At 49.7% G+C, this 18,022-nt stretch overlaps 1 protein-coding gene across 10 annotated transcripts in view; it reads left to right on the top strand.

The window, feature by feature from the left end:
* Mbp (myelin basic protein) overlaps positions 1–18,022 on the top strand; it is a 110,523-nt gene that overhangs the window by 23,492 nt on the left and 69,009 nt on the right. For 9 of the 10 annotated variants that reach the window (NM_001025289.1, XM_006254997.5, XM_063277090.1 and 6 more), the window contains one exon: positions 1,753–1,829. In NM_001025289.1, the coding sequence (NP_001020460.1) occupies positions 1,779–1,829 (51 nt within the window). In that variant the 5' untranslated portion in view covers positions 1,753–1,778. Of the gene's footprint in view, positions 1–1,752; positions 1,830–18,022 lie in introns of those variants that run through there. The other variant, XM_017600846.3, reaches the window with a different exon arrangement.

Here is an 18,022-nt window from a genome sequence, read left to right on the forward strand (position 1 = left end):
TTCTTGGTCTTGGTCTTAGCCTTGGTCTTGGTCTTGGCCTTGATCTTGGTCTTGGTCTTGGTCTTGGTCTTGGCCTTGATCTTGGTCTTGGTCTTGTTGGTCTTGGTCTTGGCCTTGGTCTTGGTCTTGGCCTTGGTCTTGGTCTTGTTGGTCTTGGTCTTGGCCTTGGTCTTGGTCTTGGCCTTGGCCTTGGTTGTGGTCTTCTTGGTCTTGGCCCTGGTCTTGGTCTTGGTCTTGGCCTTGGTCTTGGCCTTGGTCTTGGTCTTGGTCTTAGCCTTGGCCTTGGTCTTGGTCTTGGTCTTCTTGGTCTTGGTCTTAGCCTTGGTCTTGATCATGGTGTTCCATCAAAGCAATTTAAACCAAGTCTAAGGCAAACCCTGTTCTCTCTCTTTCCCCAAAGGTTAGGCTGAAAGACTGGGACCCCAGTCTAGAGATTCCACATCAGTTAATCCAGGCTGTGGGGCCACTGAGAGGGAGACCCATGCTCAGGCACCAGCATTTCCTCTTTCCCCCATCTTCCTCTTCCACCTTTGTTGTTGTTGGTTGGTTTGTGGTGGTTGTTATTGTTATTGTTATTGTTATTGTCATCGTCATCATCGTTGTTGTTGTTCTTGTCGTTGTTGCTTTTAGGGGTTCAGGGTTTTCTCTTTTGCACTTTTGAGGAAGGAATCCCTAGGCCCATTAACCCCATCTAGCTTTGAAGCAGCTGAATAACTGAGGGTGGTCATGAGCTGCTGATCTCCCCCTCTACGTGGCAAGTGCTGAGGTTACATGTGTACAAACCACTCGTGCTAGTCTTCTTAATCACTGAAGTGCCCCAGGTGTGGGGGAGATGGGAAGTCCAGTGTTAGGCTTCTCACGTCCATGAAAAGAGCCAGTTTCAAATGTGCTTTTTTGCTCAGCCCGTACTGTGCCGTGCCTTGTTCCTACTTTAAAAATCAAAGGTCCTTTGAGGACTCTTTTCATCGAGTTTGCTGGGTTTGACAGGGGAGCGAGCTCTGGAGTGCTCAGATCTTCAACTGATTTCCTGGAAGAATCAGGTCACAGACTGAACAAGTGTCACTCTACAGAAGGATTGGTTCATCCTGACCAGAACTTGCTTTGCCAAAGGAGCAGCTCTGGCCAAATTCCTCAGCTCTGTGTATCTTTTGGAAAAGAATAGCGTGTGTCTGCTGCTAAGTCTGGGGCTGGTAAATGGGAATGAGGAGGCCATGCTTGTCTTTATCCAACTTTATCCTCCCTGCAAATCCTGCACATTCTTAGGATAGTTGTATTAGAAACATCACTGCTCTGGCCTTGGCCACCGTGATGGCCAGCCTCTCCAGGAGGAGGCACAGACATCTGTCCATCACCTTCCATTTGGAAAATTATACAGAACATGTTCTGACGTCTCAGCTCATCTCCCCACCCTTCCTCCTCCCCATCCCCAACCCCACTCTATGTTACACTCGAATATGATTGGAGCCCTGGGTATTCGAGTCTATGCTCAATGGTCGGCAGGGTCTCAAATGGGCAGATATGTTTGTAAATGCTGGCACACTCAAAAGCTGGTCACCGAGCAGAATGAGACTGTTGCTGTCATTCTGTTTTCTAGTTCTTTCCCTGAGATCCCAGGAACAATATTTGTTGGCAGCTTTGAATGTGTCTCTTGAATTCTCAGGGACTACTGGGGAATCATGGGATTTTTGCTGTGGTCAAAGCCCTCCAGAAGTATTGACTTCTTCGCAGCTGACACCTTCTCTTCTCTTCTAGCTCTTGAACACCCCCACTGGGTCGCCATGGGAAACCACTCTGGAAAGCGAGAATTAGCATCTGAGAAGGCCAGTAAGGTAAGGCTGGGCTGAGGCCAACTCTCCAGCCCTGGGGCTCTACTTCAGCCAAAGAGGAAGTGGAGCTTTAAGGGGAACAGTTCCCCGAATGGCTGGGTCCTTGCTGTTGTTTTTAGATCATCGTTTTCATTTATTCAGGAGGATTGCCTCTCAGTGGGTACATCATGGCCTGGGAAGCAAATGAAGGAGGAGAGGGATGGATGGCTCGGCACACACGTTGGGTGGAGATGGGGTAGAGCCTCCACTTGCGAACCACTGGATTCATCCTAGACTCAGTATCCCCAGGAGAACAGAGGCTGCAGGGTCCCTTTGCTCTCTTGAAAGTTTTTGCCAAATAGGATTCCTTATTTGTGATGGTATTCCCACTTCGCCATCTACTGAACCTCTCTGTTGAAGCTGTGAACCCCGTTCCCAATCAGTAACGAACCCTCGTTCCCTGCGTTAGTGCACCTCGCTGCTCTGTAGAGGAAGGCCCTGCCTTTGGGTTGGGAAGCTGAACCAGAGTCTCAGGTGTGGTCAAATGGTAGCAGGCAGGTGGGCTGTTGCCTCTTCCTGGTGCAATGAGACGTCTGCCTTCTGAGGTCAGCTGTGGGAAATGTAGGTAGATTCCGGGTCTTTCCCCCATGGAGTCAGCAATGTCTCCCTTGGTTCCCACCCCTGTCTGTACCTCTTGGAGTCCCCAGCAGAAGATGCTTAGCTGTGAATACGCAAGGCTCGTTCCTCTACCACACATCCACACTCGTGTGACCCAGGTTTTCCCCAGAACTTGGGTTGTCCCTCCACTTTCAGAACCTCACACTGCCCATGACACACCAGCTGATGACAGCCCAGCCACAGGCTGGTAGGTAACTGGTTTTCTGTTCTGTCCCCTTCCCGACGCCTTCTACAGCTTGTCACAGAATATTTGGAATGCACAGTCAATCAATCAATCAGTCAATCAATAAGTAAATAAAATGTAGAAAGTATCCCCTCCCTTCAGGCAGAGCTGCGCTCACCAGCTTCCTCTCCCTGGTGGGTTTCTCTGGATGGTCTTTCCTGAGGGGGTCTGACCTGTGCTGTTACCGTGATATTCTGAGTCTCTCCACACTCACCATCTTCACAAGGACTCTGCCTGACCACAGAGTACCATTGCCCAAATTTCTGTCCACTCTTTGTCACTGAAGAGTCCTTTCCGATCATGAGGAAGTATAGTCTTAGTTACTTTTTTATCGTGACAAAACAATAGGACCAAAGCAACCGATGGAAGCCAGGGTTCTCTTGGGTCATGGTTCCAGAGAGATACGAGTCCGGCATGGTGGGGAAGGGTGGCTGGGCAGCAGCAGACCTGTCAGCCAGCCGGAACTGGATGTGGAAAGCTCACCATCTTGAACCACGAGCGTGGAGCAGAGAGTGAACTGGAAATGGCATTGATCCTTTAAAACTCTCAAAGCCTGCCCTCCCAGTGACAATTACTTTATAACAACAAACAGTAAAGCCTCTTTGTCTGACTCCAGGTGATGTTCGATTTCCACAGCAGCCAAAAAGACAATCAATTGCACACAGCTTTCTAGCTCATCCCCCTCCCCACCCTTCCCCCACCCTCCTCCAATCCCCGCCCTTTAAAGGGGCTGAGAAGGTTTCTGTGCTAGGACTTCACCTGAAAGTGTGAAGCAGGGCTATCCAGCTTCTTCCCAGCCACTGGTTTATCAATATGTAAATGACCAGCCTACATTGAGTGGAGGCCACTCATTACTGTAACACACTAAATTATACTGATGATGGTTTTGTGGCCGTGGTTGTCTGTAATGTTGAACCCTGGCAGGTTTACTCGCTGTGAGGAATGTGCTTTGGCCAAGGCTGCTTGATTTGAATTTACTCTCACCAAAATCAGAAACTGTTAGTGCAGGGCCAGGCTGTCACAGCCTGAGGCATCCCACCTCTCAGAGTGACTGATTTGAAACCCCAGCTTCAAAAACCCCAGCGTTTTCATATGTAAGCGCTCTTTCCCAACTACACATGGGCCTTCTGTTGTTCTTGAGAGCCCAAGGAGAAGATCCTCTGCTTCAGGGCCCTAAGCTATACTCTGGGGCTAGGGAGGGCCCTGCAGGGAGAATTTGCCCCCCCCCATTCATTATCTACCCACTGATCTGGAACCACAAACTGGGACTGGCCCGGAGAACTGCAGGCTCCTTTCTCCCTTGAGGAATTCCCCCCTCCTACGCTGAGGTTCAGGGGCACCCCTAGAGCCTCCCCTGCCTCTCCTTACAACTTCAGCCACACAGCTGCATGCAGTCTCCTCAGCTGGTCTCTGAATGTCCACAAAACAGCAGAGATGCCCTCAATGCTGTGTCCCAAAGGCTTGAGCACCTCCCCCACTACAGCAGACCCTCAGGTGCCTGGCAGATAAAGCCCGGTTAGCACCCTTCTGTTACAGGGAGGCCTTGTCTCTGATGCTCCAGGCTTTGTTGGTCAAGAGGCATCCCTGGCCTCTATGCACCATGCTCAAGTCACCAGGCAAGGTTTTCACAGAGGGAAACAGCCCAGGAATGCTGTTACCATCTTTCTCTCCTGCTGAGGAAGACCTCTAGGAGGTGAGGGGAAGGTCAAGTGCACCATGCTGTGATGTTGGCAATCCCTAGCTGAGACTCTACTAGGGAACCCAGGTCCTGCCATCCAGCTGAAGAGGAGGGTGCTGGAGTCCCAAAGGGGAACAGAGGCCACTAGTTGCGGCTGCGGGGGACTAGGCTCCTGAGTCACGATGCAGTCTCATAGACTGGGTATCAGTTCCTCCAAATACTGTTCTTACTTTCAGAGATAGGGAAGTCCCCATCTCCTGCGGCTCCTTCCCAGTCATAAACAGCTGTCCCTCACTAATTTGCCAGGTTTTTTCCAATCTTCTGTCCTATGCCCAGTGTCTGTCTGCGCTATTGCTGTCTGGAAAACCAGGGAAGGAAATGACATTGGCTGTCCTAGGTAGCTTGGGTGATGCACTCAAGTATGGATCAGTTCACACAGCTACACCAATGAAAGCTTCTGGGGTGAGGAAGGAATGGCTTCCGGGAGCTAAAAGCAGCCGCCTGCCAGTGACGCCCTGTGCTCAGCAGTCCCAGCTGTTAAGGCTCTGTCCCCATCAGCTGGCCCCTAGAGGAGGGACTTGCCATAGTAAAGTTCATGAAGGTTTCAAGCCACTGGTTCCTCGGGAGGACCCACATGCCCAGAACAGTGGACACTGATCTCTCTCCCCGCTCAGTTTGCTCTTTGAAGCTTTCATGATAGCCATGCCTCTCACTGCTGGCCCAGCAAGTGTCCGAGACGCACCAGGTGGTTTCAGATACAGCACTGGTACTAATTTGTACCTCTCTGGGGAACCAGGTCTTCTCTGGTGGCCATGCTGGAACCTAAGAGAGAAGTCTAGCCCTTTGAGACCATTTTTATTTTTATTCTCACAGGTCACAGGATGGCTATCTGGGGTCCCACAGTCCACAGGGTGGGTCTCTTGTCAGGCTTCACACTCCCCATCTTCTCCACGTGCCCTCCCATGGTCCCCTGTTCGTAGCTGAATCTAACTTCCCCTTCTCATATTGAAGCAGGGCCCAGGCTAAGAGCTGAAGCTTAACTGAATTTCCTCTTTGAAGGGCCCATCTTTAGATAGTTGTTTTCTGGGGTGCTGGGAGTTAATATTTCAGTGGATGGATCTGGGAATAGGCAGTTCAGTTCTCAGCATATGCACTATTTGATAAGCCCCGGGAACCACTGAATAGAAGAGAGATTAGCGAAGAGAACCATCTAGGCCTAGCTTGGCACTTGGCTTCAGCATCTGAACCTTTGCCTGAGAAGCTATCGATTCCTCCTGGTAGACAGATGCCACAGCACAGCCCAATTTATCATCCTGTGTCTCTCCGCAAAGGCCCCACCACAGTGCAGGCTCTACCATACAAGACACCTCAAGAACTGGCCTGACACACAGGGCCTGCAGGCTCCTGTGTTTTATCTTCTTGGCAGCCTCTGGCTAGATATGGAACTTGTAATCCCTGAGTGGCAACATTCCTTCAAAGTCCAGAGATCTACCATGGGTTTGGATAGTGCACTCATGCTAGTTAGGTCAAGTTGGGAGGCCAGAGAATCACCTGAGGAGAGGAGGCCTCAGCTGAGGAACTGCCTTGATCAGATTGTCTTGACTAAGGATTGGTGTGGGAGGACGCAGTCCACCGTAGGCGGTACCATCCCCTGGGCGGATGGTCCTGTGCTGTATGGCAAAGATAGGCCTGTGCAAACTAGTGAGTAACCTCATAAATAGCTTTTCTCCATGCTTTCTGCTTTGGTTTCTTCCTGAATTTCTTCTCTGAATTCTGTCAGTGATGGGTGGTCACCTGGAAGTCAATATGAAACAAACTGCTTTTTCCTTCCCCTTGCAATGTGGTCAGAATGCTCTGTCACATCAACAGAAGGCAGACTACACTAGAGCTGCAGAGCAGGACGCAGAGAGGAACCTCGGACCTTAGAGAAGAGATGTGGCACCTTTGCAGATCTGAGGATTGGACCGAGATCAGAACTTTCTGAGAACTGGGACATGTGTGTTAAAGTATTGTTTTAAAAAAAAGAAAAGAAAAGAAAAGGGGGGAGGGGAGAAGAAGGGAAGGGAGGAGAGGAGAGGAGAGGAGAGGAGAGGAGAGGAGAGGAGAGGAGAGGAGAGGAGAGGAGAGGAGAGGAGAGGTTTTGGTGCTCACCATAGCATCCTTTCCCACAAACCTCTTCAGAGTGCTGGAGGCCATGGGGTCTGTGGCTCATAAACATTTCCCCCATACCAGCTTCCTAGACAGAGAGAGCCCATGTCCTTAAAGATCCCAGCTCCATTGTTCACCATGGCACTTGTCATAGAGGATGCTGAGAACCTGGGTCCATTTTAAGGATAGCTGTTATTGAGGTGGCTAGCTTCTTCACAACCCCTGGAATCTCCATTTTTCCATATTGCCCAATGAAAGGAGTGCTTATACCTCCACATGTGCTGCTGAGAAGACAGCCTGAAGGACATCCCAAGGGCCAGCTGCTTCGGGGGGGAGGGGGATGGAGACGTGGATAACATTGTTCCTTATAGCCTTTCCCAGACTAGCACCTTACAAAGAAGAGGGGTCATCTCAGGATGGCAGAGGGCAGATCGATCACTAGAGACAGTCAACAGATAAAGGGGGATATGAGAAAGAGGCCATGGGCCAGGCAAGACAGCACGTGACCCTTCAGCTATCTTGGCCTTCAGGGAGGAGCCAGATGCTTAGCCACCCGGAGCATAGCCCTCCAAAGCCAATGACACCTTATCAAAGGTCAGAGTTCAATAATTCACCACCTTTGCTCTATTGGTGAGGGGAAGTCACTGAAATGTTCTGGAATAGTTCTTGCCTTTACAGGCCTCTAGATTCACCCCTGGCCTTCTTTGTGGCCTCCCCACCCACATTAAAAACTGGGTTTCACACTGTTCTGGAACTTTTGTTGGACATTAGAATTCTGTCATATTGGCTTTTGGGCAAAGAAGTTTTTGGTCCTTCCCCTGGGGTAACCCCACCTTTGGCAAATAATCTGTGTAATTTAATCATTGTCACAACCCCCCCCTCTTCCCCTCCCTCCTTCCCTTTTTCCCTCCCTCTCTCTCATTGAGACTGATATTAAAAAGACATTCTGAGAAATGTGACACTTAGTTTGCAAATATAGGCAGAGTTGTGGAAGCAACTCAGAGCTTTCCACAGAGATGAAACAGTGTTTCACTCTGACAGGAGAAATCTGTTTCCCTGAGAATGCTGGCACCCCAGCTGTGAGGGGTGTGCCGGCTGCTCCCCAGGGCCACTCTGCTGGAGATTCAGGCTGTTCGGAGGATGTGCTGCCAGATCTATAGCTTTTCAGTAAGCTGTGTTCCTTCCCTCACACCCGCCTCAGGAATGAGAAGTGGCTAGACTCTAACCAGCTTGGTTCACCCCGCTCTGCCAAGTCTGCTCCTCCCCACACAGTTCAGGCAGAGCAGCCATGATGTTGCCCTACTGACGAATACACCAGTAGCCCCAGGTCATGCTGGTGTCTAGGCATGGCTTGCTGAGTGGCCAACCAAACACTACAGCCAAGCTGTCCAGAGTGCTCCAGGAGGCGTTGTGCCACACCCTGTCAGTGGCTATGGGTAACACCAGAAGGCAGTGTGAAGAGGGCAAGTGTCCCAGAGGACACTGGGAAAAAAGACAGAACTTCCAGGCCCTGCTCATCTTTCCTGCTTACACCCTCAATCTTCCCAGATCACAGAACAGGGGCAGGAAGTGCCCAGATGCCCCCCCACCCACACACACACCTGAAGACACCCACAGCATGGTGAGAAGGCTGTGCTTGGTGGACACCAAATTTACTGGGGAATTTTACTTTTCTGTTTGACAACAGTGTGTGGGTGGGGGATCATCCACTGTGTGGGCAGGATAGGGATTGAGCTACTCTATGGGCAAGGTTAGATCCATGCACGTGGAATCTCCATCTTTTAGGCAAGTCACATAAACACTGCTTTGAGAACTCAGGCAATTCCCAGTTACCACAGGATGGATGAGAGCTTAGGAGCTAGACAAACTAGGTGACACCCATGTGGAAGTCCCGGGCAGTGCCCCAAAAGGTTCTTGGTGGAAATGTTCGTGGGCGCGTTGAGTCACAAATGGTTTTCCTCTGTGGTGAATTCAGAGCAAAAGGCTTTTCCCACAGCTTCATGTTCAAAGAATGACCAGGGAGTGGACTGGCGTCCATCCAGGTGTTCTACCCATCTGACAACTGGGGAACACAGACGCCTCTGTAAACCAAGGGTGGCCACAGGTCTCAGCTAAGGAAGTGTAATTATTAACAGCAGGCTGTGTAATTAGTCAGTGTATCCAGAGCCTCCACACAGAACTGCTACCGCTGTTGCGGCCGCCTCCGCCGCCACTGACATGTGCCCGCCATGCGCCTGTGGGCTGCTGCGGGTTACAATGTTGCAATGTTGCCTAGAATGTTGCTGTTAGTTACTAAACTTTCTCCAGCAGCGAGAAGCCAGCAACCCAATCATGTGGTCTAGAAACACAGCCCCAGGCTTCATTCCTCTCAGGGTCTGGATCCAACTGCAGCCATTATCTTGAGCTGGCGGATAGGGATCCCTGGGCCTCTTTACACTTTCTCTCTGAGTTCGGCAGAGTCAGGTGTGTGAGTCTTGGGGCGATGTCAAAGTCCAGAAGAGTTCTGAACTCCAGCTTGGGCCTGAGGCCTTAGAGAGTTGGAGGCTGAGAAAACCCCAGGGCACTCAGAGCCCTGGAAAGATAACATCTGTTCTTGCACCCACATTGTAGGATTTGGCCGGCTGGCTGGCTGCTTTTGTCTAGCTGATAATGTGGTTGGTGTTGTTTGGTTGGTTGGTTGGTTGGTTGATTTGGTGGTTGGTTTTGGGTAGCGCTTGGTTTTACTTCTTTAGTTACTTGGCACATTAACTGACTAGTTTTCCTTGATTGGTTGACTAATTGGTTGGTTGGGGATTGGTTTTCATATGTTTGTTGGCTAATTGACATCATAGGGTCATTATTTATTATATTATTACTATTATTATTATTATTATTATTATTATAAACCGTGACACAATTTGTAAGCACCTGTCACAAAACTTCCAGCGCACAACAGTTGTTAAATATCAATGGTCTGTTTGGCACTGGACGTTGAGTGTGAATGCCACAGACTTAGCAGCAGTATAAAGCAGAGACAGCAGGGTGTGTGCCAGCCTCCTCTGTGCCCTCCCAGATCTGTACACTAAGGAAGGAACCTTGGGGTACAGAAGAATATAGCTGATAGCCAAGAACCCAGGGCCTAAAGCTCTGAGGGCTCCCCATACTCACCAGCAGGAGCCCCGATAAGAGGCAGGGACAGATGCCAGAAATACAACAGTCATCCGAGATGGATGCCCCGCCCAGACAGAGCAGGATGTCTGGTGCCTTACGAAGCAGGATAATGAACGTAGAGAGCATTAGGTCTGTGAGGGACTCATGGAAAATTGTTACCCATTCAAACTTGGGTTCTCACCTGACTGACAGCAAGAATGCAAGGAAGACAGCAGGCATTCATTTAGACCTCTGGGTGACTTGCTACAAAATGCCACCAGGCCAGTCCAGGAGGGTGGGTGGGGCTTGCCCTTCTGACATTGGAAGCATATGCATTGCCCCCTTCGAATGTCACAGGGTCAGAAGGGTGTGGGTGAAGACAAGCTGTTTGCATGGTAATTGTCCTGCTCACCTGTCCCCTTGCTTGTGAACCTCACTGGGCCACCACTTATTGTCCCAGGCCAAGAAAAATCTAGAAACGCCACTGGTGACTGGACCTTTGAGGCCATGTTTACTTCATACTCTGAAAACGTAGAATGTGTCCTTCATATGATGGGTTCTATCCTCAGCAACCTGGTTGTAACGCTTTACATTTGGAATCAAGAGGGACTTTTTAAAGATGATTTTTATTATTTTTAAGTGTGTGTCTGTGTGTCTGTGTGTGCGCGCACGAGTGTGAGTACATGAGTGAGTGCAGGTGGCACAGAGGTCAGAGGTCTCGGATCCCCTGGAACTGGAGTTAACAGGCAGTTAGGAGCCACCTGATGTGGGGGTTGGGAACTGAACTTTGATCCTCTAAGAGCGGAGTGTACCCTCAACTCCTGATCCTTTATTTTCCCAGCTTCAGAAGGCAAGGTTTTCAATATGACAGGACACACGTGTGGAAAAGGGTCTCTTGTTTGTGTAAATATGTACATGTAATGGGGGGGAGGTGAGAAGTCATATGCACCGTGGACATATGTGATGGTGTGAGTGTCTGTGCGTGTGTATGGAGCATGCATCTGCCTGTGAGTGCAAATGGCCTGAACTGTATGTGTATGTGTGTCTTTGTGATGCGTGCTATGTGTATATGTACGTGCTGTGTGTATACGGGTGTGTATGTGAGTGCTGTATACGCACGTATACAAACATGAGTGTTATGTATGTATGCTATGTGTATATGTGTGTGCTGGGTTGCTGTGACTCTCCCTCACAGAGGCCAGCTCTGAACCTCTCAACACGCATGCACTGCGGGAAAGGCTTCTTCCCATTTGAAGTTCTGCATCTGGTTGGTTTAAGCACACCTCGCTATTGCAACCTGATGCCTCCATTAATCTAAGAATCAAACTTTTAGGATGTAACCCCGGGTTGCTGTGGAGAAAGTTCAACTTTATGATTCTGCCTCTGATACTTGGAACAGAGTCCTCATTATTTAATGTCTCCCATTATACTCCATAAGCCCTAAGCAACCAAACACACCTTAGTAAATAAACAAGGCAGGCCCAACTGTGCAAACAGCCCGTGGTGATCTAGGATCCTTGCCACATAGATTATTCACCCTGTACCAGTTCATAACTGCACTAAGGCACAGGACCGAGAACCTTACAGGTGAATGGGGGCAGGGTAAAGCTGTATTAGGGAGTGTTGTTTCCTCTCTGGCAGTCTCCATGAGGAGGGAAAAGAGCTTCTCTGAGATCCCTCTCCCTCATCGCCAGCAGTTGAGCTCTGGTCCCTAAAGCTTCTTGTTGCTACCTGGGCTTTGCCCTGTGCTGTGGGCCCTCTGGCTACACCGAGTAATGGAATTCCATACTATAAAATGCAGTGGCCTCACTCTGGGTTCATTCCAGGGTGGGAAGAGATGACTGACAGAGAACTGGAAGGAGGGAGGGGGTCAGAGCAGAGAGGAAGGCTACCAGGCGCGCCCACCCTCCCCCAGGCTGAGGAGCCCCTCATACACACTCAGTGGTATAGACGGGGTGTCGTTTCTCGTCCTGCCTCTCCTCCACCAGGAGAAGGTCATGGCATGGCATGGCTCCAGGTCACACCTTCAGCCTTTGCCTCTTTCTTGCAGCAGCCCTGACTCCGTTTGTTTTGCTTAATTGCCAAAAGGCCGCAGTGATCGGGAGAGCATTTATATTTAAGCTTTTCAAATGACACGAATTAAACCAATCGGAGGTTGGGTCCGACGCTTTTGAAGTAGATTATTTGGTGTATTTTAGAAGGAAGTGCGGCATAGGGCTCAAGGGCTCTCGGGGGGAGAGGGTGCTGCTTTTGACGGGGCCTTCCACACGGGAGTTTCTCTGCTTCCATGCTGGAATCCACAGTACCTCAGCAGTCTGAGGACACACAGCCCAGTCAGAACCCTCCCTGTCAACACCTCAACGTTTGCAAGACAGCTAGCTCCTGAGCATGGAGCACCTAGGGTCAAACCACATGGAGTGCACGATCTTTAAAGTCCTGCTTCTCTTAGTGCTTAAAAACCTCGCTTCACGGACTAGCTCAGAAAAAAACCCATGCGCATGCTTCCTGGGTCGTCATGTGACCTGTGCCCCTGGGTAGAAAGCTCCAGAAGGCTTTTCATAATACCTTGACAACTTGGATCTTCTGGTAACCACATGGTGGTTTGATTTTTGTCACCACGTGTAAAACAAGAGACATCTGGGGGCACAGACACCTCCCCCTGTGTGCATTTTTGCAAAGGACTCTACACACAGATGGCTGGCAAGCGAGGAGCCGGCCTTAAGTGATCTCGGTGATCGGCAGCTCCTTGCTGTGTGCGGGATATTCTCCACCCATCGTGCATCCTTTCCAAAGCTCAAGTGATTGACTGTGCCCTGGATTGAGTGGACATGGCGCCAGCCCGGTGTGTTTCCCCAGCCCTCCCAGCAAGCTAAAGAAGGCTCGCTACTCCCCACAACTCGCCCTGAGGCCACAGGGTCACAGAGATGGTTTTGAAGGATGGGCTGCCTCTGAGATAGAAGGGAAAATCCATTTCACAACCTGGGTGTGGTTATTTGAGGCAAAGAAGCAGAGCACAGCTGCAAAGACAAAATCCGGGAGTTTCTCTCTGGCTTTCAGTCCTCAATGGTGTCGTATTGATACATTCTTTCTGTATCTTTCTGTATCTTTCTGATCTTTCCTGAGCAGCTTTTATTGTTACCTTTACAAAGGTTTGTCAGTTCAAATACAGGCAGGAAGCAGTAACAGATAGCAACCGTGCCTACCTCGACTGTACTGGGTTTGCCCACGTGACCTGCCTGCTTTGTTAGAGGGAAGATTGCAAATTGGTGATCCACATATATTCAGGGAAGCATTCACACTCCTGATATATTAGCATTTTGTTTTAAGCAGAGATAGGGCTTATCTCAAAGACAGGACTTGACTTAAAGCCGTTAAATAGGGGACTACCCAGAAACATAAAGGGCTATTCTACAGGAAGATAACCAAAGTAGTTATGCATTACCCAAAACTAAAGCGTTTGCCTTGCAAAAGAAACCAAAGGCTTCTGTCACCTTATTCTGTTTCTAAAATGTGGCTACTTTTTAATTAAATAAATATCCTTCTGTAATTTATTTTGTTAATTAACATTCTGGGTTACATGTGGGCATTGTCACACGAGTATATAAAATACTTTGAGCCCCCTGTCCTCTGGTGTGTCACCAACCCTCTTCCGTTCACCCACTTCACTTCCTAGACAGTCCTGCTTCTGTTTCATGCACCCAAATGATTCTGTGTGTCTCCATGAGAGACGAAAGAGAGAATGCATGTGGCAGTTGTTTTTCTGAGGCTGGCTCGATTCACTTAGTGATGAGTTTGTCTTGGGCTCTTGTTAGTCATGAGACTCGCTGAGCAGTAAACCGAAGCTGACAGCACCAGGCTAAGCAGATACATCCCTGTCTCTTCTGCCCTCCTGAAGGGACCATCCTTCCCACTTACCGGGCCAGCTGGGGCAGCAGTAGCAACCAGGAATAAACAGAAGGTCTCTGTGCTCCTAAAATAGAAGCCAGTTTGTCCAGTTGCGTAACAGACCTCAATAAGCAGTTTCAGTGCACTGCCGAACTGAGTAATGTTTACCCTGCCGTGACTTCCCAAAGCCCGTGCTTAAACCCAATCCCCAGCACACTTCTGTGCATTCATGATTCAGAGACCTCTGCACTCTCAGTCACATCCCAAAGAGAGCTCCCGCCTCTGTACTACAAAGCTGAACTGTTACAGGACGAAGCTAAGGAGGTATTTCCACAGGAAAGTGGCTTCAGAGCTGCATGAGACCAGCTCTCACTTTGGGCAAACCTACAAGCAGTTTTATGGGCATGGGACATTTTTTCCTTTAATCTCTATTTCTTGTTCAGTGCAAGGGGGTGGAGCCTGGTGCCTCTTATGCTAGACAAGTGCTCATCAGTGAGCTGTACTCCAGTTCCAGAGGGTGTGTGTGTGTGTGTGTGTGCGTGCGCCTGTGCCTGTGCGTGTGAATGTGCATGTGTGTGCATGCATGTGCATGTTCATGTACATGTGTGTGCATGTGGGGGTGCATTCATGTGCATGTGTGTGCACGTGTGTGCATGCGTGTGCGTGTGCGTGTGTGTGTGTGTGTAACACTTTTGCTAAGATGTAGCTCTTACACATACAGACTGAAAATGTTCAGTGTGGTTTTGGCACATCCACAGCTGTGTGTCATCATCTCACCATCGAGTTTTACAACAGTGACTCAGATAAATCACACCTGTGTCCAACTGTCTCCCTGACCCATCCCCCCAAAGCCACTGGTCCTCTGTGTTTCCCCATTACAGTAGGTCACATGGATGGGATCATCTGGGTGGCCTTTGGTGTGGGGCTTCTTTCCTGAAACACTGCATTTTGAAAGTTCGTCCGTGCACCCTATGTATCTTCCTGCCTCTGGCTTTGAAGCACGTGCCCCAGAGGTGAGGGTACTGAGCATCTTTTCGTAGTCCACTGGCCAGGTATATGCCTTCTCTGAGGAAAGACTCTTCATCGTCTTTCTTTATCTTTCTTGTATAATATGTTGTGGTACAGGGTGTGTGTGTGTGTGTGTGTGTGTGTGTGTGTGTGTGTGTGTTTATGGTGCATATGTATATGTGTGTGTTAATCTGTATATGTGTGTGTGTTTATGGTGCATGTGTGTGTATGTGTTAATCTGTATATGTATAAGTGTGTGTGTGTGTGTTTATGGTGCATGTGTATATGTGTGTGTATGTGTTAATCTGTATATGTATGAGTGTGTGTGTGTTTATGGTACATGTGTACATGTGTGTGTGTTAATCTGTATATGTATAAGTGTGTGTGTGTGTGTGTTTATGGTGCATGTGTATATGTGTGTGTGTGTTAATCTGTATTTGTATAAGTGTGTGTGTGTGTTTATGGTGCATGTGTATATGTGTGTGTTAATCTGTATATATGTAAGTGTGTGTGTGTTAATCTGTATTTATGTAAGTGTGTGTGTGTGTGTGTTTGTGTGTGTGTGTGTTTTAGGGTGCCATGACATATAAGTGGCAGGCAGAGGGAAGCTTTCAGGATGCAGGACTTCCCTTCCATCCTGGAATCCAGAAATCAAACTCCTGCTATCTGCACCCCGTCACTGCCCCTAGCCAGTGCCTTTGCTGCTCACCCTAACTCAAAGTAGAGGCAGAAGAAGAAAAGAATCTACTTTCGAGAAAATAAAGTCTGGTCTGGCGCACAAGCTTGTAATATTGGCATTTTATGGAGCTGTGAGCGGCAACAGTTCCAGGCCATCCTCAGCCATACATGGCATTTCAGGCCAGCCTGGGATACATGGGACTCTGTCAAGAAAAAAGGAAGTGGTAGCGTGGGGGCAGGGACAGGGGGTGAACAATACATTCAGACTTTTTTTCTAGTTTTTTCGACTAGCACACGGGACTTTTTCTTTTTCTTTTTTTTTTTCTTTTTTTCTTTTTTTTTTTTTTTTTTCCGGAGCTGGGGACCGAACCCAGGACCTTGCGCTCGCTAGGCAAGCGCTCTACCACTGAGCTAAATCCCCAACCCTGGGACTTTTTCTTGTGCCGATTCTTCAGCACTTTTGTGATTTCAGCCAGATTGTCACCGAGTTTAAATTTTAAAATATGCAGGAGTCTTTCGATCACGTAACACCCCAGCAGGCGTGCGTACGCTGCACGTGTGGGCTATGGGAGGTGCTGCACCTGTCTGTGTCATATGGGGCTCAAGGAGCCGCTTCCTTCTGGAATCTCTGGCAGCCGAAGCCCAGAGGTGCCTTCGGGGATGCTGGAGTGAGAATTTGGACTGTGTATGGGAAGGAGAAAGGCAGAGGCTAAGAAAGGCCACACTCAGCTTCCCGGTCTCAAGCCCAGGCTTTGGTAGTGGGCACTAAAGCATGTCCACCACAGTGGGTACGAATGTGGCCTTCGGCTGCCAGCCCCGCTGTGCCGTCCTCACTGAAACCTCCATTCCGGACTTTGCCGTAAGCTTATCCACAGCAGCTCAGGTGCCCTTCTACCTGAGGGCCCCACGGCGGCAGCTCTTTGATGACGACATCTCTTCTCAGCCGAGCAGTCCTAGGTCGTTGTCTGTGACATCTTGCCTGGTCACTTCGGACACCTCTCTGCTGATTCCGCCGCTGAAGCCGGGACTGAGAGTCAGGAATGGCAGGTTTCCTCCGAGACTGTGTAGTGTGTGCCCTCCTCAGGCATTCGGTTCCAAATCCTGTAGCTCTGCGGGTTTCGGAGATGGCCCTGGGCCTCTGACTCACCTGTAGACTCAGAGAGTCAACACTCTTCTGGGAAGACCATGGCAGGGTGCCTTGGCACGGCCCAGGTTCCACAGCCCCGTGGTTGAGCACATGTCAGAGTCCCCAGCTCTCAGCCACAGGGAAGACCAGGAGCCAAGAGGTCTGGAATGAGGTGTGTGCTTGAGGACTACAGCCCACCCCTAGTTCAAGCTGAGGTACCCAGTGACTACTGGAGTAGAGATAACAGGATCTGACAAGCAGAACCTACCAGACAGAAGGAGCAGGAGTAAGAGAAGAGCCACACCCTCTTTGCCCAGGGCCAGCAGATGATCCCTGCTTATGAATACTTGCAGAGGACTGCATCCATATACCCCTTACCCCAGAGGTAGAGAGGAGGGCTGCAAAGTTCATAAGCTCTGACAGAGAGTCTTCTTATACGTTAATGTTTACTCCTCCCCTCCCCGCTCTCCTGAAAAGTCTTTTTTTTTAAACACACTCATGTCAGCATTTACATTGTTTACACGCAGCCCTGAACTCGCTGTGTGTTTAGCCATTAAATGTTTGACCCTCCTGCCTCTACCACCTCAGTCTGAGATTACCCACAGGTACCACCACACTGGTCTATGTGGGGCTGCAGATCAGACACAAGGCTTCATGCGTGGGAGTCAAGCACTCTACCGACCGAGCTACACTTCCATCCCTGTGTCTATCTGAAGTGGCGTTGCCAAGACACGTATCTAAGCTAGGCTTATCTGCTGGCTGCAGGTGTGGGGTCCGCTGTTCAGACACCAGAGTCTCTAAGTGAACACCCCTGCCTTGAATGCTAGCTGCTGCTTGGAGCCTTGTATTAGATACAGGTGCTTCAGGGTAGCCAATGTCTTTGGAGGGAAGGGGTTAACTAATGTCTATAACCCATTCCTTTTTGACCCATTGGGTTTTAAGGGATTCGAAACCCTCAAACTCCATTCTTACGTGTGCTTCTAGTCAGTGGACGTGGTTCAGAGCTTAACACACACCCCGTTCTGCAGCGTGCAGCTCTGTGACATGTCTCGCTACCAAAGTTCTCCCAAGTGGTCTCCAAGTGAATCAGAACACCGTAACATCTTCCTCTCCCAGAACCTCTTCTGTCACCTTCCAGAACTGTGTACAGTATGCATTAGTGTATCCTCCGACCTCTCGAATCCTCAATGCTATCACCACCAGGTCATTAATCCTCCAGAAATGCCAGGTAAACAACCTGCTGCTTGTGTGTGAGCGGGACCCAGAAACGCCGCTGGGGAGTGGAGGCATGAGTGTGTGTGCACGGGTATGTGTGCCTATGTGCACACCTACGTGGTATGCTAATGGCCGTGCTCTCTAGATGAATGACTGAGTGGCAGGTGACACTCCTCTGGGTCGATGTGTCACCCGGGTGCCTGGACACTCATTACTTAGGAGCATGCCACTAGGTGCCTGGTCCTTAGTCACACCGGGATTCCTTCACTGCATTCAGCCTAAATCTGGCTTGGCAGGTCTGGGGCCTCAACAAGGCCCACCCTGTGCAGCAGGTCTGAAGAGGACAAAGATGGCGACGGAGCCTACAGCCCCTAGGTCTCTTCTCCCAGGCCTCACGCAAGGCCACCTCAGCCCGTAGGAAGTTGCTCCCTGACATTTGAAGGTCAAAG

Source organism: Rattus norvegicus, chromosome 18, assembly GCF_036323735.1.
Source record: "Rattus norvegicus strain BN/NHsdMcwi chromosome 18, GRCr8, whole genome shotgun sequence".
NCBI classification, from domain to species: domain Eukaryota; kingdom Metazoa; phylum Chordata; class Mammalia; order Rodentia; family Muridae; genus Rattus; species Rattus norvegicus.